Source organism: Mobula hypostoma, chromosome 11 (assembly GCF_963921235.1).
Source record: "Mobula hypostoma chromosome 11, sMobHyp1.1, whole genome shotgun sequence".
NCBI classification, from domain to species: Eukaryota; Metazoa; Chordata; class Chondrichthyes; order Myliobatiformes; family Myliobatidae; genus Mobula; species Mobula hypostoma.
This window is the reverse complement of record NC_086107.1, coordinates 82255087-82275532: the sequence shown is the minus strand read 5'-3', so window position 1 is coordinate 82275532 and position 20446 is coordinate 82255087. Positions and strand designations below refer to the sequence as shown.

The 20446-nt window shown below is 45.3% G+C and overlaps 1 protein-coding gene across 1 annotated transcript in view; it reads right to left on the bottom strand.

Annotated features, from left to right (window-relative positions):
- LOC134353876 (transient receptor potential cation channel subfamily M member 4-like) overlaps nucleotides 1-20446 on the bottom strand; it is a 137404-nt gene that overhangs the window by 78112 nt on the left and 38846 nt on the right. The window contains exons 5-10 of the mRNA XM_063062376.1: nucleotides 18542-18708; nucleotides 16067-16244; nucleotides 12772-12836; nucleotides 12248-12430; nucleotides 9166-9268; nucleotides 466-584 (exon numbers count right to left, since the gene is read on the bottom strand). Coding sequence (XP_062918446.1) covers nucleotides 466-584; nucleotides 9166-9268; nucleotides 12248-12430; nucleotides 12772-12836; nucleotides 16067-16244; nucleotides 18542-18708 — 815 coding nt within the window. The remainder of the gene's footprint in view (nucleotides 1-465; nucleotides 585-9165; nucleotides 9269-12247; nucleotides 12431-12771; nucleotides 12837-16066; nucleotides 16245-18541; nucleotides 18709-20446) is intronic.

Here is a 20446-nt window from a genome sequence, read left to right as displayed (position 1 = left end):
CAAAATCTCACACACTCTCAGAAACACACACACACTCTCACAAAATTTCACACACTCTCTCAGAAACACACACACACGCTCTCAGAAACACACTCTCACACTCTCTCTCAGAAACATACACACTCACACACTCTCTCTCTCAGAAACACACACACACTCACACACACTCTCTCTCAGAAACACACACAAACTCTCACACTCTCTCAGAAACACACACACACTCTCACATACTCTCTCAGAAACACACACACTCACACACTCTCTCTCAGAAACACACACACACTCACACACTCTCTCTCTCTCAGAAACACACACACACTCACACACACTCTCTCTCAGAAACACACACACACTCTCTTACTCTCTCAGAAACACACACACACTCTCTTACTCTCTCAGAAACACACACACACTCTCACACACATACACAGATAAAGACACAAAAGCACACTCTGAAACACTTGCCTTCCACAGGATTTCTCCATTAAATAATTGTCTCTTGGCAATGTCAACTCGACTCCATGCTACTGCCAATTTCAGCTCATCCAAGTACGCCAGAGCGTTGATACTCTTCTTCTTACAGACTGTGCGGGGCAGGGGGGGGGGGAATGGTAGTTGGCAGAGGCAGAGAGTGAGCACAACCTAGAAATGCACAAAGCAGACCTCCACCAAAGTTCAAATTTCAAAATTTAAAGTAAATTTAGTATCCAAGTATATATATGTCACCATATACAACTCTGAGATTTATTTTCTTGCGAGCATTTTCAATAAATCCATAATAAAATAATTCCCATAACAGAATCAATGAAAGACTGTGCCAACTTGGGCATTCAACTAGTATGCAAAAGACAACAAAATGTGCAAATACAAAAAGAAAGAATTGATAATAATAAATAAATAAGCAATAAATATTGAGAACATGAGATGAAGAGTCCTTGAAAGTGAGTCCATTTCAGTGATGGGGCAAATGAAGTTGAGTGAAGTTATCCCCTTTGGTTCAGGAGCCTGATGTTTAAGGGGTAATAACTGTTCCTGAGCCTGGTGGTGAGAGTCCTGAAGTTCTTGTACCTTCTTCCTGATGGTACCTGGGTGTTGTGAGGGGGTCTCTGATGATGGATGTTGCTTTCCTGCAACAACGCTTCGTGTAGGGTGCTTAATGTTTGGGAAGGCTTTACCCATGATGGGCTGGGCCATAACCACCACATTTTGTAGGATTTTCTGTTCAAGGGCATTGGTGTTTCCATACAAGGCTGTGATGCAGTCAGTCAATATACTCTCCTGTACATATCTATAGAAGTTTGTCAAAGCTTTAGATGCCATGGCTACAGGAGTTGGGAGCTGGGAATAATCGGGGTGGACAGGATTCATGCAGGTGGGTGCTTGTTGCTAGAATGACTACCAAGGATCTGTCATTAATGGAGGTTTCACTTTTCCCCATGGTGGTAGGGACATTGGATTAATAATATTGGTGACATTTAAATGGAATAAATAGACCATAAGACCATAAGACAAAGGAGCAGAAGTCGGCCATTCGGCCCATCCAGTCTGCTCCGCCATCTTATTGTGAGCTGATCCATTCTCCCATTTAGTCCCACTCCCCCGCCTTTTCACCATAACCTTTGATGCCTTGGCTACTCAGATACCTATCAATCTCTGCCTTAAATACACCCAATGACTTGGCCTCCACTGCTGCCCGTGGCAACAAATTCCATAGATTCACCACCCTCTGGCTAAAAAAATTTCTTCGCATTTCTGTTTTGAATGGGCGCCCTTCAATCCTTAAGTCATGCCCTCACGTACTAGACTACTCCATCATGGCAAACAACTTTGCCACATCCACTCTGTCCATGCCTTTCAACATTTGAAATGTTTCTATGAGGTCTCCTCTCATTCTTCTAAACTCCAAGGAATACAGTCCAAGAGCGGACAAACGTTCCTCATAAGTTAACCCTCTCATTCCCGGAATCATTCTCGTGAATCTTCTCTGTACCCTCTCCAACATCAGCACATCCTTTCTTAAATAAGGAGACCAAAACTGCCCACAGTACTCCAAGTGAGGTCTCACCAGCACCTTATAGAGCCTCAACATCACATCCCTGCTCCTATACTCTATTCCTCTAGAAATGAATGCCAACATTGCATTCGCCTTCTTCACTACCGACTCAACCTGGAGGTTAATCGTAAGGGTATCCTGTACAAGGACTCCCAAGTCCCGTTGCATCTCAGAACTTTGAATTCTTTCCCCATTTAGATAATAGTCTGCCCGTTTATTACTTCTGCCAAAGTGCATAACCATACACTTTCCAACATTGTATTTCACTTGCCACTTCTTTGCCCATTCTTCCAATCTATCCAAGTCTCTCTAACAGACTCTCCGTTTCCTCAGCACTACCGGCCCCTCCACCTATCTTCGTAACTTAGCCACAAAGCCATCTATTCCATAATCCAAATCGTTGATGTACAATGTAAAAAGAAGCTGCCCCAACACGGACCCCTGTGGGACACCACTGGTAACCTGCAGCCAACCAGAATAGGATCCCTTTATTCCCACTCTCTGTTTCCTGCCAATCAGCCAACGCTCTATCCACGTATGTAACTTTCCCGTAATTCCATGGGCTCTTATCTTGTTAAGTAGCCTCATGTGTGGCACCTTGTCAAAGGCCTTCTGAAAATCCAAATATACAACATCCACTGCATCTCCTTTGTCTAGCCTACTGGTAATTTCCTCAAAAAATTGTAATAGGTTTGTCAGGCAGGATTTTCCTTTAAAGAATCCATGCTGAGTTCTGCCTATCTTGTCATATGCCTCCAGGTACTCTATAACCTCATCCTTGACAATCGACTCCAACAACTTCCCAACCACTGATGTCAAGCTAACAGGTCTATAATTTCCTTTTTGCTTCCTTGCCCCCTTCTTAAATAGCGGAGTGACATTTGCAACCTTCCAGTCCTCCGGAACCATGCCAGAATCTATCGACTTTTGAAAGATCATCGTTAGTGCCTCCGCAATCTCCACAGCTACTTCCTTCAGAACACGAGGGTGCATTCCATCTGGTCCAGGAGATTTATCTACCTTTAGACTATTCAGCTTCCTGAGTACTTTCTCTGTCGTAATTGTGACTGCACACACTTCTCTTCCCTGCCACCCTTGAGTGTCCGGTATACTGCTGATATCTTCCTCAGTGAAGACTGATGCAAAATACTCATTCAGTTCCTCTGCCATCTCCTTACCTCCCATTACAATTTCTCCAGCATCATTTTCTATCGGTCCTATATCTACTCTCACCTGTCTTTTACTCTTTATATACTTGAAAAAGCTTTTAGTATCCTCTTCGATATTATTTGCTAGCTTCCTTTCATAGTCAATCTTTTCTCTCTTAATGACCTTCTTAGTTTCCTTTTGTAAGGTTTTAAAAACTTCCCAATCCTCTGCCTTCCCACTAATTTTTGCTTCCTTATATGCCCTCTCCTTTGCTTTAACTTTGGCTTTGACTTATCTTGTCAACCACGATTGCATCCTTTTTCCATTCGAAAATGTCTTCTTTTCTGGAATATACTTGTCTTGTACCTTTCTCACTTCTCGCATAAACTCCAGCCACTGCTGCTCTGCCGTCTTTCCCGCCAGTGTCCCTTTCCAGTCAACTTTGGCCAGTTCCTCTCTCATGCCACTGTAATTTCCTTTACTCCACTGAAATACCGACACATCAGATTTCGGCTTCTCTTTTTCTAATTTCACAGTGAACTCAATCATGTTATGATCACTGCCTCCTAAGGGTTCCTTCACCTCAATCTCTCTAATCACCTCCGGTTCATTACACAATACCCAATCCAGTACAACCGATCCCCTAGTGGGCTCAACAAGCTGTTCTAAAAAGCCATCTCGCAGACATTCTACAAATTCTCTCTCTTGAGATCCAGTGCCGACCTGATTTTTCCAATCTACTCGCATGTTAAAATCCCCCACAATTTTGATAACACTGCCCTTCTGACAAGCCTTTTCTATTTCCAGTTGTAATTTGTAGTCCACATCCCTGCAGCTGTTTGGAGGCCTATAAATAATTGCCATCTGGGTCCTTCTACCCTTGCAATTTCTTAGCTCAACCCATAAAGATTCTGCACCTTCCGATCCTATATCACCTCTTTCTAATGATTTAATATCATTTCTTACCAATAAAGCCACGCCTCCCCCTCTGCCTACCTTCCTATCCTTGGACGTTCAGCTCCCAGAGACATGCATCCTTTCGCCAGGTCTCAGTGATGGCCACAATATCATACCTGCCAATCTGGATTTCACTGCAACTTTATTGTACTGCAACTCATCCCAATGGCTACAAATTTGCCCCATCACCTGCCTGTCTTTCCTGACATCTTTACTGCTCACTATCTTAGATTTATTTCTGTTTTCCCCTTCCTCCGCTCTATCATTCTGGTTCCCATCCCCCTGCCAAATTATTTTAAACCCTCCCTAACAGCTCTATTAAACTTTCCCGCCAGGATATTGGTCCCCTTCGGGTTCAGGTTTAACCTGTCCTTTTTGAACAGGTCATACTTCCCCCAGAAGAGATCCCAATTATCCAAGAATCTGAAGCCCTGTCCCCTACACCAGTCTCTCAGCCACGCATTCATCTGCCTGATCCGACTACTCTTGCCCTCGCTAGCACGTGGCACAGGTAGCAATCCCGAGATTACTACCCTGGAGGTCCTGCTTCTCAGCTTCCTTCCTAACTCCTGGAAATCTCTCTTCAGGACCTCCTCCTTTGTCCTATCTATGTCATTGGTACCAACATGTACCAAGACAACTGGCTGCTCACCCTCCCCCTTTAGAATATTCAGGACCCGATCCGAGACATCTCATACCCTGGCACCTGGGAGGCAACGCAGCATACAGGTATCTCTGTCAGGCTCACAGAATCTCCTGTCTGTTCCCCTGACTATGGAATCCCCTATGACTACCGCATTCGTCTTCTCCCTCCTTCTCTCCTGCACAACAGCGCCGGGCTCAGTGCCAGAGACCCGGTCACCGTGGGCGTCCCCTGTCAGGTCATCCCCCTCAACAGCATCCAGAACAAGATATTTGTTGCTGAAGGGGACAGCTACAGGTGTGCTCTCCACTGTCCGGGTATTTGTTCAGGGTGTCAGATGTGGGAATCCTGGGAGAAATAGGAGGAAAGGATAAAGTAACCATCAAAAAACAATAATGCTTAAAAATAGAAAATACTGGAAACACTCAGCAGGCCTGGCCACACCTGGGCAAGGGGAAGAAACAGAGTTAATGTCTCATCTTGAAGAAATTTCATTACAACTGTGACAGAGAGACAATAAGTAGATTTTAAGTTGCAGAGAGGGTGGGGAAGGATGGAGAGAACAAAGCCAACCAAAGGGAAGGGTGGGGACAGAGTGACCTAGGATGGAGCAATTTTCTTATTCCAAAAATAAAAATTATTCATAATAAGAATGTACATTTGTTGTTCAGTCATTAGCAACTCTTCATGACCCATGGACAATAGGGTTTTCATGGCTAGATATGCCAGGCCTTCCGTCCGCATAGACACTGCTGTTGCCCAGGTTGGGACCCGGCTGGGTTTGAACTCAGGACCTTCTGCCTTGACGTCCAGTGCTGACGCCACTACACCATCATCCAGCCCAGAATTCCCAAACAAGGAATTCTGCAGATACCTGAAATCCCAGGCAACTCACAGAAAATGCTGGAGGAACAAAGCAGGTCAGGCAGCATCTATGAGAGGTAATGAACTGTCGATGTTTTGAGCTGAGACCCTTCGTCGGGACTGGAGAGGAAGGGGACAGAAGGCAGAATGAGAAGGTGGGGGGAGGGGAAGAAGCATCAGCTGGCAGGTGGTAGGCGAGACCAGGTGTAGGGGGAGGTGGGGAGGTGGGGAGGTGGGTGGGTGGGTGGGTGGGGGAATGAAGTAAGAAGCTGGGAAGTGATAAATGAAAGAGATAAATGGCTGAAGAAGAAGGAATTGAATAGGAGAGCAGAATGGGCAATGGGAGAAAGGGAAGCAGGAGGGGAACCAGAGGGCTGTGAAGGGCAGATGAGGTGAAGAGAATAGGCAAGAGGGTAACCAGGGTGGGAAATAGAAAAAGAGTGAAGGGGAGAGGAGAAAAGTCATTGGAAGTTAGCGAAATAGGTGATCATGCCATTAGGCTGAAAACTACCCAGATGGAATATGAGGTGTTGTTCCTCCAACCTGTGTTTGGCCTCATCATGGCATTGGATGAGGCCCTGACCAGATATTTTGGAATGGGAATATGAAGTCAAATTGAAATGGGTAGGCACCAAGAGATCCTGATTTCTGTGAAGGACAGAACAAGAGTTCTTGACAAAGTGGTCCCTCCAGTCTGCATCAGGTCTCAATGTAGAACAGGCTGTACTGGGGACAGTTGCTTTATACTTATGACTGTGAGGCTAAGCACAGTCCCAACACCATATTTAAGTTTGCTGGTGATACCACGGTTGTTGGTTAACTCTAAGGTGACAAATCAGCATATAGGAGGGAGAGTGAAAGTCTAGCTGAGTGGTGCTACGGCAACAACCTCTCACTCAATGTCCACAAAACCAAAGAGCTGATTATTGACTTGAGGAGAACGAAAACAGATGTCTGTGAACCAGTCTTCACCAGGGAATCAGAGGTGGAGAGGGTCAGCAACTTTAAATTTCTTGGTGTTAGCATTTCAGAGGATCTGTCCTGGGCACAGTACACATGTAAATGCCACTACAAAGAAAGTATGGCACCACCTTTACTTTACTAGAAGCTTGCAAAGATTTGGGATTTCATCTAAAACTTTGACTAACTTCTATAGATGTGTAATGGAGAGTATATTGACTGGTTGTATCACAGCTTGATATGGAAACACCAATGCCCCTGAATGGAAAATCCTACAAATTACTGGATACGGCCCAGTCCAGCACAGGTAAACCCCACCCCACCACTGAGCACATCTACAGAGCGCTGTTGCAGGAAACTAGCATCCATCATCAAGGACATCCATGATCCAGACCATGCTCTCTCTCTTCTCACTGCTGCCAACAGGATGAAGGTACTGGATCCTCCTCACCAGCTCAGAAACGGTTATTACTCAACCTTCAGGCTCTTAAACTTGAGGGGATAACTTCATTCAATTTCACTCAGCCCGTCACTGAACTGTTCCCACAGCCTATGGACTCACTTTCATAAGTCAACAAGACCAAAAAAACATTGGAGCAGAATTATGCTATTTGGCCCATTTGATCATGGCTCAGTTATTTTCCTCTCAACACTATTCCCTTGCTTTCTCCCCCTAACCTCTCATGCCCTGACTTTTTTTTCTTTTGTATTTGCAGTTTGTCTTTTGTACATTGGTTGTGGATTTCCTGGCATAATTTACATATTACTATTTAATTATTTATGGTTTTATTAATATTTAATTATTTATGGTGCAACTGTAACAAAAACCAATTTCCCCCAGGATCAATAAAGTATGACTATGACTATGACAATGACTTACATCTGTTGCCACACCCTATTAGCAAATCTGCCATCTACAACGATTTGTTAAAGTAAAGATTAGCTTTACTTGTCATGTGTACATCAAAACATACAGTGAAATGTGTTATTTGTGTCAACAATCAACACAGTTCAATGATGTTCTGTTAGCGTTGCCATGCTTCTGGTGCCAACACAGCATACCCTCACTTACTAACACTAACCCAACATCTTTGCGATGTGAGAGGGTACAGGAGCACCCTGAGGAAACCCACGTGGTCAGAGGGAGAATGCTCCGACTCTTCACAGACAGCAGTGGGAAACGAACCATGATCTCAGGCGATTTAAAGCTTCGCTACTGCGCCACTCTGCAAAGAGGTGGGTGACTGTCACTACTCCATCACAGCCAACCCAACCACAATGTACACTGTGGTGAGATTTCTACAGTACAGGAAGGACGTGAGTGAGAAGCCCCCTCTCAGCATTCGCACCCCCGGTGCTTGTTCACAGACCAGGGACTGGTGATGTAGTACAGTGAGTGGCTGAGGAACAACAAAGGCCAGAGAGAGGGAGCCAAGGGATTCACCCATCTGGGTGTTACGGTATTGTGGGACATCGGGGACTGGAAAGATCAGTTTGATTAGTGAAACTATGTTCACCTTCATTGTCATTCAACCATATATATGTATACAGATAAATGAAACAACTTTCCTCTTGGACCATGGTGTAAAACACAGTACATATATCACTTACGGCACATCAAATATTATTAACTCAATAATATTAACATAATAAAAAATATTCTATAGATGTACAAGTTGACAAAAAGAGCATATACGACATATAGTTAAATATACAACAGGGGTGTATGGGGTGTCAGGGAGGGGTAGCACCTCTGGTGGGGTAACATGTCGCGTCCTTTTCAGGGCAGTTAGTCCACCTTTGGTCCCCACCTGGCACTCAGTTCTCACCTGTGGCTCCCCGTAGCTGTTTGCATGCGACAGCGGCCACACCCCGGGCAATGGCTTCGACAAGCCGGCTAAACCAGGTGAGGGTAGCTGACGGGTCTCAAACCCTCGGTGAGATAGGGAGTTGTCTATCCCAGCATGTGAAGACAGACTCCGGCGGATTGAGCGGACGAGACCAATGGAAGGTCCAACGGTCAAGAAGGCAGTCTCTGCAAGCGTCGTGGAACGTGTAGAGCAGGACAAGACACAGAAGACGTCCTGGTCATCCACTGCGCCTAGTCCCATCTCCAGCCGTCTCGACTCTGTCTTGCCACTGGATCCAGATGGGAATTGGGAAGAGAGAGTGAGGCTGACGCTGCGCAACTCTCCCTCACTTAAATCCAAATCACGCGCTAGTCTCGACACCATCAATAATGGTGTCGAGGTCCTCATCAACGTACGATGGACGAACAACAACAAATATACAACAGCATAATAGTACTGCCACTGTCATAAATATTGTGTATTGGGTGGTAACAGGTGTTCAGAAGTCTCACAACCTGGGGGAAGAAGCTGTTACCAAGCCTAACAAACTTTACAACCTTCCTCTTCCATACTCCTTGCCCACAAATTGTCCAGAAAATGAAAATAAACAGAAAGCTTTGGGATTGGGCCAAGGGATCTGTTCCACACTGTATCTCTAAATAAAGTAAATAAAGCAAAATAAATATTACCTTTGAACAATGCTTGCAAAATAATTGTGTCAAACTCCTCCACTCCCTCCTGGTCAGCATTGTAGACTGTCATCAAATGCTTGTTTTCAACAATCTTCTCCACCTATGAGTTAGAATACATCTTTAATTTATCCAGGACCGCTCAGATTACATTCTGTGCCCATTCAGAGTCCTCCAAGATCCCATCATGCCTTGTAGCAATCAGCTCCATAGTGACACCTTGAACCCCCCCCCGATGACATCACCAACCAAGAGAGTTATGGTCTTCTCAATCCTAGCAAAGGGAGAGCCTTGTTTATTTGGTATGAGGCTGATGGGTGAAACACACAACCCAAATATGCTCAACTGAGGAAGGAAAGAGAGAGACTAGGAGAGTCAAGCATTTTAATTGTCGAGGAGCAGAGGACGATGAACCAAGTGCAGGTAAATTGGTTTAGTATAGATGGGTACTCATTGCCCTTAGTCTCAGCAGGATGTACAGTGGAGAAGTGGGTGCTTCAACCCAACCTGTCCATGCTGACCACGATGGCCATCTCCTTTCTGTCCAAACGCCTTTTGAATGCTATAATTATACTCACCCCTACCATCTCCTCTGGCGGTTTGGTCCTTATACCCACCACCCTCTGTGTGACAAACTGGCCCCTCTGATCCCAGCATGAATATGGTGGGTGAGGAGCCTAATTCTGTGATGCTGTCTTTGCGCACAGGGGTGATACAGGAAAATAGGGGAAGAGAGTATGGGGAAAGAAATAGAATGGAGAAAAGAAAAAGATAAAGAAGGGAGAAGAGGAAAATAGAACAGAGACCACCTCTCCTTTGTCACAAACGATGAAATCCTTTAAGCCTACCCTGGTGAGCTGATGGTGCCATCGTTTAACGTCCAAGATGGTACAGCAAATCCTACCATTGATGCTGCCCTCACCTGAATCTTTTCCATTTCCCAGACAGCTGTGTTCATACCATCTTTCCACCACCTTAACTGGTTAGAGTTCCTTTTGTCCTCACCTACCACCCACCCCACAAGCCTCCACATCCAGTTCATCATTCTCCGCAGCTTCTGCCATCGTTAACGGGATCCTACTAACAAAACATCCTTACTTCCTCCCCCACCCCCCACAACCGTCCACTTTCCACAGGGATTGCTCCCTCCGTAATTTCCTTGTTAATTCACCCCTCCCCACTAATTCTCCCTCCAGGCAGAAATGCTACACATACCTATACCTCTTTTCCCTCACCTCCATTCAGGGCCTCAGACAATCCTACCCGGTGAGACAGCACCTCACCTGTGAATCTGTTGGGGTCATCAGTTGTACTCGGTGCTGCTGATGTAGCCTCCTCTGCACTGGTGAGACCTAACGCAAATTGGATGTCGAGCATCTCCGCTCCATCCGCCAAAAGTGGATTTTACAGTGGCCAACCATTTTAATTCTTATCCCTATTCACGTTCCGACATGTTGGTCCTCTTCTGCCATGTTAATGCCACTCTCAGGGCAGAGCAGCCACACCTCATGTTCCGTCTAGGTAGCTTCCACCCCAGGAACGTCGATTTCTCCTTCCAGTTCTCCCATTTCCCTTTTCTTCTGATCCCCCTACTCTGGCCTCTGATCTCTTCTCACCTTCCCCGATGACACTCCTTTGCTTTCTGTCATGGTCCACTCTCCTCTCCTGTCAGATTCCTTCTTTTTTGGCCTTTTACCTTTCTCACCCACATGGCTTCACCTATCACCTTCTGGCTTGTCCTCCTTCCCCCTGGCTCCCATCTTTTTATTCTGGCTTCTTCCCCCCTCCTTTCCAGTCCTGATGAAGGGTCTCAGCCCAAAAGGTCGACTGTTTATTTATTTCCATTGTTGCTGCCTGACCTGCTGAGTTGCTCCAGCACCTTGTGTGTATTGCTTGGGTGTTTTGGTTGTTGACACATATTTCACGGTATGTTTTGATGTACATATGATAAATAAATCTGAATATACAAATACCCTGTTGAAAATATCCTGACTGGTTGTATCAAGCCCTGGTATGTACACAGGAAAGCAGGGGGCGCTTATCTTTTTTCTTTACCGGCGTGTATAATTTGTGTATAATTTCTACGCTATGACCCTACCTGCATGTGATGCTGCTGAAAGCAAGTTCTTCAGTGTACCTGTACCTCATCATACCTGTGCACATGACAATAAACTTGACCTAACTTGGTGTTTGTATCCACTGATACAGTTAAGCCCCAGCTGACGGCTTGAATATTGAAAGGCCTAGATAGAGTGCACTTAGTAGAAGGAATAAATGCATAGATTATTTTCTAAACAATCGGAGATGCAGAAGGACTAAGGAGTTCTGATTCAGCATTCCCTAAAGGTTAACTTGCAGGTTGAGTCAGAAGCAAGGTAGGAAAATGCAATATTAGTATTTATTTCAAGCAAACTAGAATATTAAAACAAGGAGGTAATGCTGAGGCTCCATAAGGCATTGGTCAGACCACACTTGGAGTATTGTGAGACAGTTGTAGCTACCTTATCTAAGAAATGATGTGCTAACGTTGGAGAGGGTTCAGAGGAGGTTTACACGAACTATCCCGGGAATGAAAGATTAACACAAGGAGCATTTGGTGGTTCTGGGCCTGTACTCATTGGTGTTTCAAAGAATGAAGGGGAGTCTCATTGAAATCTATTGAATATTGAAGGGCCTAGTTAGAGTGGATGTGGAGGGAACGCTCCCTATACTGGGGAGTCTAGGACCGGAGGGCACAGCCCCAGAATACAAGGATGTCCCTTTTGAACAGAAATGATGAGGAATTTCTTTAGCCAGAAGGTTGTGCAGCTATGGAATTTATTTCCACAGGTGGCTGTGGAGGCCAAGTCTTTGGGTCTATTTAAAGCGGAGGTTGATGGGTTCTGAATTAGTAAGGCTGTTAAAGGAGAAGGCTGGACATTTGGGGTTGAGAAGGATAATAAATCAGTCGTGATAGAATGGTGGTGCAGACTTGTTGGGCTGAATGGCCTAATTCTGCCCCTATGACTTATATTTTTATGGCTCCTGCCCATGAACTTGCTCCCCATCTCACACTCCCCAGACACCCTCACCGCTGACTTACCAGCTTCACCAGGCCGGGGACATCCTCGGGAGCAGCAAGTTTTTGCAACCACTCTTCCGTGTGGCATCTCAAAGTTTCTGCTGTGAATGATTCCACTATGACCTCAGCCAAGAAATTTGCAATCCCTCCCGAACCTGCCAGGATGAGCCAAGGAATGTTGTTCTTTGTGGCTTCATATATTCTCTAGTACAACAAGGGAATATTAGTCAGATAAGACACTACTGCTCAATGCACAGACCACCCAGCTGTTCCTTTCCTCACAACCACTTTTACCCAGTACATGCGCTCTTTAGACACTGGCGAACAGTCAACCAACTTGAAGTGAAGACAACGGCTAACGCAGCATCTATGACATATCCCTTGGTTGCCTAAGACATATCCCTTTCCTCTTCTTTGAAAGTCACTTCCATCCATTGTTATTCTCCCTACTCAGTCCTCCAAACCAAATTCACACTCCCAGCCCTGCCCTGCTGTCCTCACCCCCAGAAAACGCCTTTAGAGAAACAGAATGGAGTCCATCTCACCTCCAACATGTTGATCTCTCCTTGAATCAGCACACACAGCACTGGGATCTCAATGCTCCCTCTCCCTGAGGAGAAACATAGACAGATGCAGCACAAACCTCTGGCATACACAAGGGGTTAATGGTTGCCATGGTGGATGTCATTGTTTGGGAGATTGTTGTGCACCGCATTTGTGGATTAAAGTGTCTGCACTCTGGGAAAAGTGCCCAGGTATCATCGCCAGTTTTCTCTTTACTATTTGCCACCTGTGTCCTTGTCAATCATGGTCAGTGCATGTCCTGAGATGTTGCTATGGATAATAATGCCCAGAGGGAAGATTGACAACTGACATGAGATTCTGGGCAGCATGGTAGCATAGCAGTTATAGCATCATGCTTTATAGAGCCAGCTATAAAATCAGGGTTCAATTCGCACGACTGTCTATAAGGAGTTTGTACGTTCTCCTCATGATAGCCTGTGTTTTCTCTGGGTGCCGCGTCCCAAAGACATACAAGTTAAGGTTGCTGAGTCATGGGCATGCTATGTTGTTGCCGGAAACATGACACATTTATGAGCTGTCTGTCAGAGACCTTGCTGATCTGATTTAATTTGACACAAGTGATGTATTTCACTGCATGTTTCAAAGTGCTCGTGACAAATAAAGCCAATCTTTAACCTTGCCTGACTCCTTCAGGCCACTGGGTCACAGAGTCATGGAGTTAGGCAGCATGACACCAGGCTCTTTGGCCCAACAGATATCTACTGAGCTAGTGCCATCTGGCCCATATCCCTCCAAACCTTTTCCACCCATGTACTAGTCCAGACGTCTTTTAAACTTTGTAATTGTGCCTGCCTTTAACACTTCCTCTGGCCATTATTCTGAATACCCACCACCCTCTGTGTGAAAAAACTGCTCTTCAGGTCTACTTTAAACCTTTCCCTTCCCCGCCTTAAATCCGTGCCCGCTAGTTTTAGACCCTCCTATTCTGGGAAAAAGACTCTGACCTTTTACCTTATCAATGCCCCTCTTGATTTCCTGTAAGGTCACCTCTCAGTCTCATGAACTCAGGTCCTTAGCCTATCCAATCTCTCCTTCTAACTCAAGCCCTCCAGTCACAGTAACATCTCTCCAGCTTAATGATGCCCTTGGAACAGAGTCACACTGCACAGATTTCTCGTTGGCTGAGACTGACTCAGTGTGCCATCGAACAGCAGTTTACACCAGTCCCGCACTAACCTGGCTTCTATTTAATTGTGAAGTGTTACAATTCTGATCTGTCCTATGGGTAAAGTCTGTCTTTTGTGTTAAGGGTGTAGCATGGTACATCTTAAGGTTGTGTTGGTTATTAACACAAGTGGTGCATTTCCCTGTTTGTTTCATGCACAGGGGATTAATAAGTGAATCGGGATCTCAATCTGATATATATTTTGTGTTGTGTCATGTTTGTCATCTGTTTTGTAACATCAGGCATGTAATGTGACACGTGCAGAGTGTAATCAGCCTGAAGAAATTCAACATTACATCTAAAAACTGGGAAGACTGCACTCAATAGATCCACCTGGAGGAAATCTGTTCAAGAGGAAGCTGTGCTACGAGATCGACCTCCACAGTACCGCAGAGGACCAGTGGCAGCTGAGAAAGGAGAGACTGAACAACCAAAAGATCCAACAACTAACCAGAGTCACCACTTACTCTTGCCTATACTCTTACATCAGAATACGTGGATCCCGGATCAGCCTCCACAGCTACCTGTGGACCTACCAATTGGCAACTCTTTAGGAGAACATCATAGTCGACTTGAGTGATTACACTTGTACTGCTGCAAGTGTGTAATGTCTAATCTGCAATGTGTTGTATGGTGTTTAGTGAGGAACATTTGGCATTTGAAGTCTGGTCTTTGAGATCTGGTGTGTCCTACCAAAGCGTGACATCAATTACATAACAGTAGACGTGTGTATGTGTGTGTGTGTGTGTGTGGGGGGCATCTAGTACGTGATCTCAGTTGCATAATACCCAACAGTGTAATCAGCCTGCAATGTATGAAACAGCACAGGCTTTTCAGTTCATGATGTTGTGCTGACCCTTTAACCTGCTCTCAAATCAATCTAACCCTTCCTATAGTCCTCTACTTTTCTTTCATCCATGGCTTATTGAAGAGAATTTAAATGTCCCTAATGTATCTGCCTCTCCAGCAGGGTGTTCCATCGACCCATCGCTCTCTCTGTAAAAAACCTACTTGTGACATCCCCCCATCTATTTTCCTCCAAAAGTTATGCCCACTCATTTTAATTCAAGTTCAAGCTTGTTGTCATACAAGCAAATGAAGAACAGAGTGCACCGACAAGACATATATCACACACAGCACATAAACCAAGATATTATTATAAATAAGTTAATAAATATCCTTTAGAGTACATGTAGCGTGCAGCACGGGTAAACAGCTCACTGTCCTAGTGACGAGATCTCGGTGGTGGCTGAGTAGTGATTAGACTTTGTCTCCACTCTGAGAATGAAGTCTCTGGTTGCCCACCCAATCTATGCCTATCTATGATTGTAAATCTGACCGTGCATTATACTTTGCCGACGTTACCCATGGTAAGCACATTCAGAAAATCAGGAGGCACGGATCCGGAAAAACCTGGCTGTGTGGATTCAGAATTGTCTTGCAGAAGGTGTTGGTAAAAGGAGCAGATTCCATCTGGAATGCAGCTCTTTTTACTACAAGTGCAAATGGTGAATTGTGCGTATGCTGGTGACCAGCTAGCACAATCGCTTTACAACGCCAGTGATCACTGATCGGGGTTCAAAACCTGCAACAGCATAGGTTTCCTCCGGGTGCTCCGGTTTCCCCCCACGTTCCAAAGATGTACGGGTCAGAGCTACTGAGTTGTGGGCCTGAAGCGTACTGCCCGCAGAACGTCACAAATAATGATGCAAAAGATACATTTGACTGTATGTTTTGATGAATATAGCTGATGCTTTTTTTTTAGCGTCTGATGTCTCATTTGGAATGCCCTGTGTGAGAAGTACGCTGGGGGTACATGCTTCTGTCTCACCATGAGGGTTGGCAGTTTCAGAGTTCCTGCATGACCTTCGGGAAGTGAAGGTTGGTTCAATATCCCGGAATCTCCTGAAGGTGACGAGTGAGAGTGAGGGAGGGTGATTCTTAGGGTTTTGTCTATTATCCCTTGCATGGTGAGGCAATTTATGGTGATGTTGAAAATGGAGAAAGACTTGGAGAAAACAAGAAGGAAACGGACTGTCCCAGCAGTCAAGGGGAGCAGAACAAATGTGCCTCATAATGACAATACGTACCGCCAATTCCTGTCCTCTGGGTCAGAATATGTTTCTCCAGACGAGCTTGGAATTGGGTCTCACCGCCCATCTGATTGTTGGTGCCATTGTCCACCAGAAGGAAGGCAGAGTAGTTGTCATCCAGTGCGTACTGTGCCTCTGTGTCGTTGCTGACCGTGTACCTCACAGGAAAGGAGCCCTGGGCAGGTGAGAACCAGTCCTGGCCTTGGAGATACACTGCCAATCACACTTACTCCCACATTCACACTCACACACACTCAAACTCACACACCCATTCCAACTCACAATCATAAACATGAGAATCCAGAGCAACACACACAAAATGCTGGAGGAACTCAGCAGGTCAGGCAGCATCTATGGAAAAGAGGAAATAGTCAACATTTCGGGCCGAGACCCTTCTTCAGGACCGAGAAGGAAAGGGGTAGATGCTAGGATAAAAAAAGGTGGGGGAAGGGGAAAGAGACTAGCTGGAAGGTGATAGGTGAAGCTAGTGGGAAGGAATCGGATTTATTTACTGGAACGATAAACTGATATTCATACCATCGGGTTGGAGGGTACCCAGACAGAATATAAGGTGTTGTTCTGCCACCCTGAGAGTGGTCTCCTCTTGTGCCAAGATGAATAATAAACAAAACCCAAGGAATCACCCCCTCACTCTTACTCATCACATTGCAAGAGGGACGGGAAGGGGAATTAAAATGTTGCGGAGGTGCTCGACGAGGCGGTCACCCAATTTACAACGGGTCTCACCAATGTAGAGGAGGCTGCATCAGGAGTGCCGAACATAACTGGACACACCGAACACAGTCGGGAGCACTGGACACAACTGATGACCCCAGCAGATTCACAGGTGAGGTGTTGCTTCACCTAGAAGGACTGTTTGGGGCCCTGATTGGAGGTGAGGGAGGAGGTGAATGGGCAGGTGTAGCACTTAATCCACTTGCAGGGATAAGTGCCAGGTGGGAGAATAAAAGGGAGGGATGAATGGACAAGGGAATTGTAGAGGGAATGATCCCTGCAGAAAGCGAGGGGGAAGGTAAAAATATGTTTAGTAGTAGGATCCCTTTGGAGATGGTGGAGGTTGTGGAAGATAATGTGTTGGATGCGAAGGCTGATGGGGTGCTAGGTAAGGACAAGAGGGTCTCTATTGCTATTAAGGTGAGGGAAGATGGAGTTAGTGCAGATCTTTGAGAAATGGAGGAAAGGTGGGGGAGGGAACTCCCTTTCCTTAAATATCTCTAACTTCCTGGAATGGAAAATCACGTCCTGGGAACAGATGCAGTGGAGGCAAAGAATTTGAGAAAAGCTTTTTTACAGGAAATAGGGTGGGAAGAAATAACCATGGGAACCGTGGGAATTTAAGGATAGGGTGGAAGTTAGAGGCAAAGTTGATAAAATTGACAGGCTCAGCATAGGTGCATGAAGCAGCACCAACACAGTTTTCAATGTAGCGAAGAAGAGTTGGGAAGTATAACTGGGGAAGGCTTCAAACATAGACTGTTCTACATAGCCAACAAAGAGATAGGCATGGCTGGGCCCATGGCTGTTCCTCAAGTCTGGAGAAAGTGTGAGGAGCCAAAGGAAACATTTTTCAGGGTGAGCACCATTTCCTGCCAGATGGAGGAATGCGGTAGTGCTGGGGGATTGGTTGGTTCTTTTGTCAAGAAAGAAACAGAGAGCTTTGAGGCCTTCATGATGGGGGATAGAACTATATAGGGACTGAACGTACATGGTCAAGATAAGGCAAAAGGCCAGAGAATTGAAAGTTACTGAAAAGATTGGACGTGGGAAATGTTGCGGATGTAGGTTGGAAGAGACTGATCCAATGGGATAGAATGGAGTTGAGATATGGGGACATGGGTTCAGTAGGGCTGGAGCAGCAGAGACAATAGACCTGCTCGGACAGTCCAGTTTGTGGATCTTACACACACACACACACACACTCATACTCACTCATATTTCCCCCCACACACTCACATCCATTCCCACTCACATTCACTCACTCCCATTCACACATATTCACACTCCCATTGTCACACTCACTCACACTCACTCCATTTCACATGTATTCACACTCATATTCATACACTCACTCACACTCCTATTCCCACACTCAGCCCCACTCACACACACTCATACTTATTCACACTCACTCCCTTTAACACATATTCACAGTCACATTCTCACTCACACTCACAGTCCTATTTCCACATCCAGTCCCACCCATTCTCACTCATACTCACTCGTATTCACTGCCACTATCATTCCTCCCACACACTCACTCCCTTTCACACAGATTTACACTTACATTCTCACTCGCACACCCTTTCCCACACAGGCTCACATTCCCATTCTCAGTCATTCTTCCATTCCCATACTCACACACAATCCCATTTTCTCATACACACCCACACGTTTATATCACACTGTCTGTCTCACACACGCACACACACACATTTACTGTGCTAATCTTACCTTGGGGTTCACAAGACAATTTTTATTGTACACTATTCCCCATGGTGCGATTCCCATGGCAACCACCTTGGTGGCTGTGTGGGTGCTTGCGGTGGTGTGATCACGCACTGCCTCACCGACGTATTTGCCAATCCCCATCTGGAGCCCACTCGTCATGATCCAGGCTCCTGCCAGACAGAGTACAAACAGGAGACAAGAGTGAGTGACAGAAAAGGACAGAGTCAGACTGAGAACTGCAGAACACTGCAACAATCCACAGCAAACGACAGAGACGATCATTTCCATTTACTGTACATTGCATCTTTGGTTCTAAAACCCTTCATAGCCAGCTGCTGCAAAACATCAATAAACTGCTCTCTCATCATTTGAATGTACTGACAGTTCAGAATCAAATTTATTTGTCCCCTTTCCATGCTGCCCTTAAACACAGTGGGACCCATACCTTGTAAACTCTCTGAGGCACTTCCTAAATTCACTTTAAATTCCACAAGACCGTAAGACATAGGAACGGAATTAGGCTATTTGGCTTATCTAGTCTGCTCGGTGATATATTTTCTGACACAATTCCATTGCCTTGCCTTCTCCCTGTAATATTGACACCCTTACTGAACAAGAACCTATCGAACTCTGATTTAAATATACCCAATGACTTGTCATCCACAGCTGTCTGTGACAATGAATTCCACAGATTTACCACTCTCTGGCTAAAAAATTCCTCATCTCTATTCTAAAGGGACGTCCTTCCATTATGAAGCTATGCCCTCTAGTCCTAGATGCTGCCACTGTTGAAAGCATCGTCTCCATGTCCCCTCTAGATCATTCAATATTCGATAGGATCCAATGAGATTGCCCCTCATTCTTCCAACTTCCAGCGAGTACAGGCCCAGAGCCCTCAAATATGTCTCATATGTTAACCCTTCCATTCCTGGGACCATTCTGATAAACCTCCTCTGGACCTGCTCCAAAGTCAGCACATCCCTTTTTTAGATAAGGGGCCCAAAACTGTTCACAATGATCCAAGTGAGGTCTGACCAATGTCTTATAAAGCCTCAGTATTACATCCTTGCTTTTATATTTCAGTCCTCTCAAAATCAATGCCAACATTACATCTTCCTTATTACCTACTCAAGCTGCAAGTTAATCTTTAGGGAATCCTGCACAGGGGCTCCCAAGTCTCTTTGCACCTCTGATTTTTGGGAATCCTGCACTAGGACCCAAGTCCCTTTGCACCTTTGATTTCTGTATTTGCTTCCCATTTTGACCTACACTTGTATTCTTTCTTCTCACTGGACGACCAGACACTTCCGTACACTGTATTCCATCTGCTTCTTCTTTGCCCATTCTCCTGATCTGTCTAAGTCCTTCTGTAGACTCTTTGCTTACTCAACTCTACCTGCCCCACTTACTCAGATTCCTGAAAAATTTATTAAACCGCAGTGTAACATCTAACAAAATGTGAAATATACAATCCTCTGGAAATTCTGTCAACAAACTGTCACATTTTTTTAGTCAATAAACAACTTGTGAAGTGTTGCCTGTGTTGTGGTGGAGGAACGATGGCAGCTAATACGTGCACAGCAAGCTCGCACGGTAGCCTGAGTGAAGGCACACCCTGCAGCTGGGGTGTTTCAATGGCAGCAGGAGACCAATAATCACAATGAGTCAGAAACGCGGATGTTACGTTGCAATTGTACAGAAGTTAGCGAGGCCACTTTTGGAATATTAAGTGCAGTTTTGGACAGTCTGCTACAGGAAAGCTGCCATTGAGGTGAAAAGAGTGCAGACAAGATTTACGAGGATGTTGCCGGGACTGGAGGGACTGAGTTATGGAGAGAGGTTGAGGGGGTTGGGACTTTATTCAGTAGAGCATAGGAAAATGAGGGGTGATCTTACAGAGGTGTATAA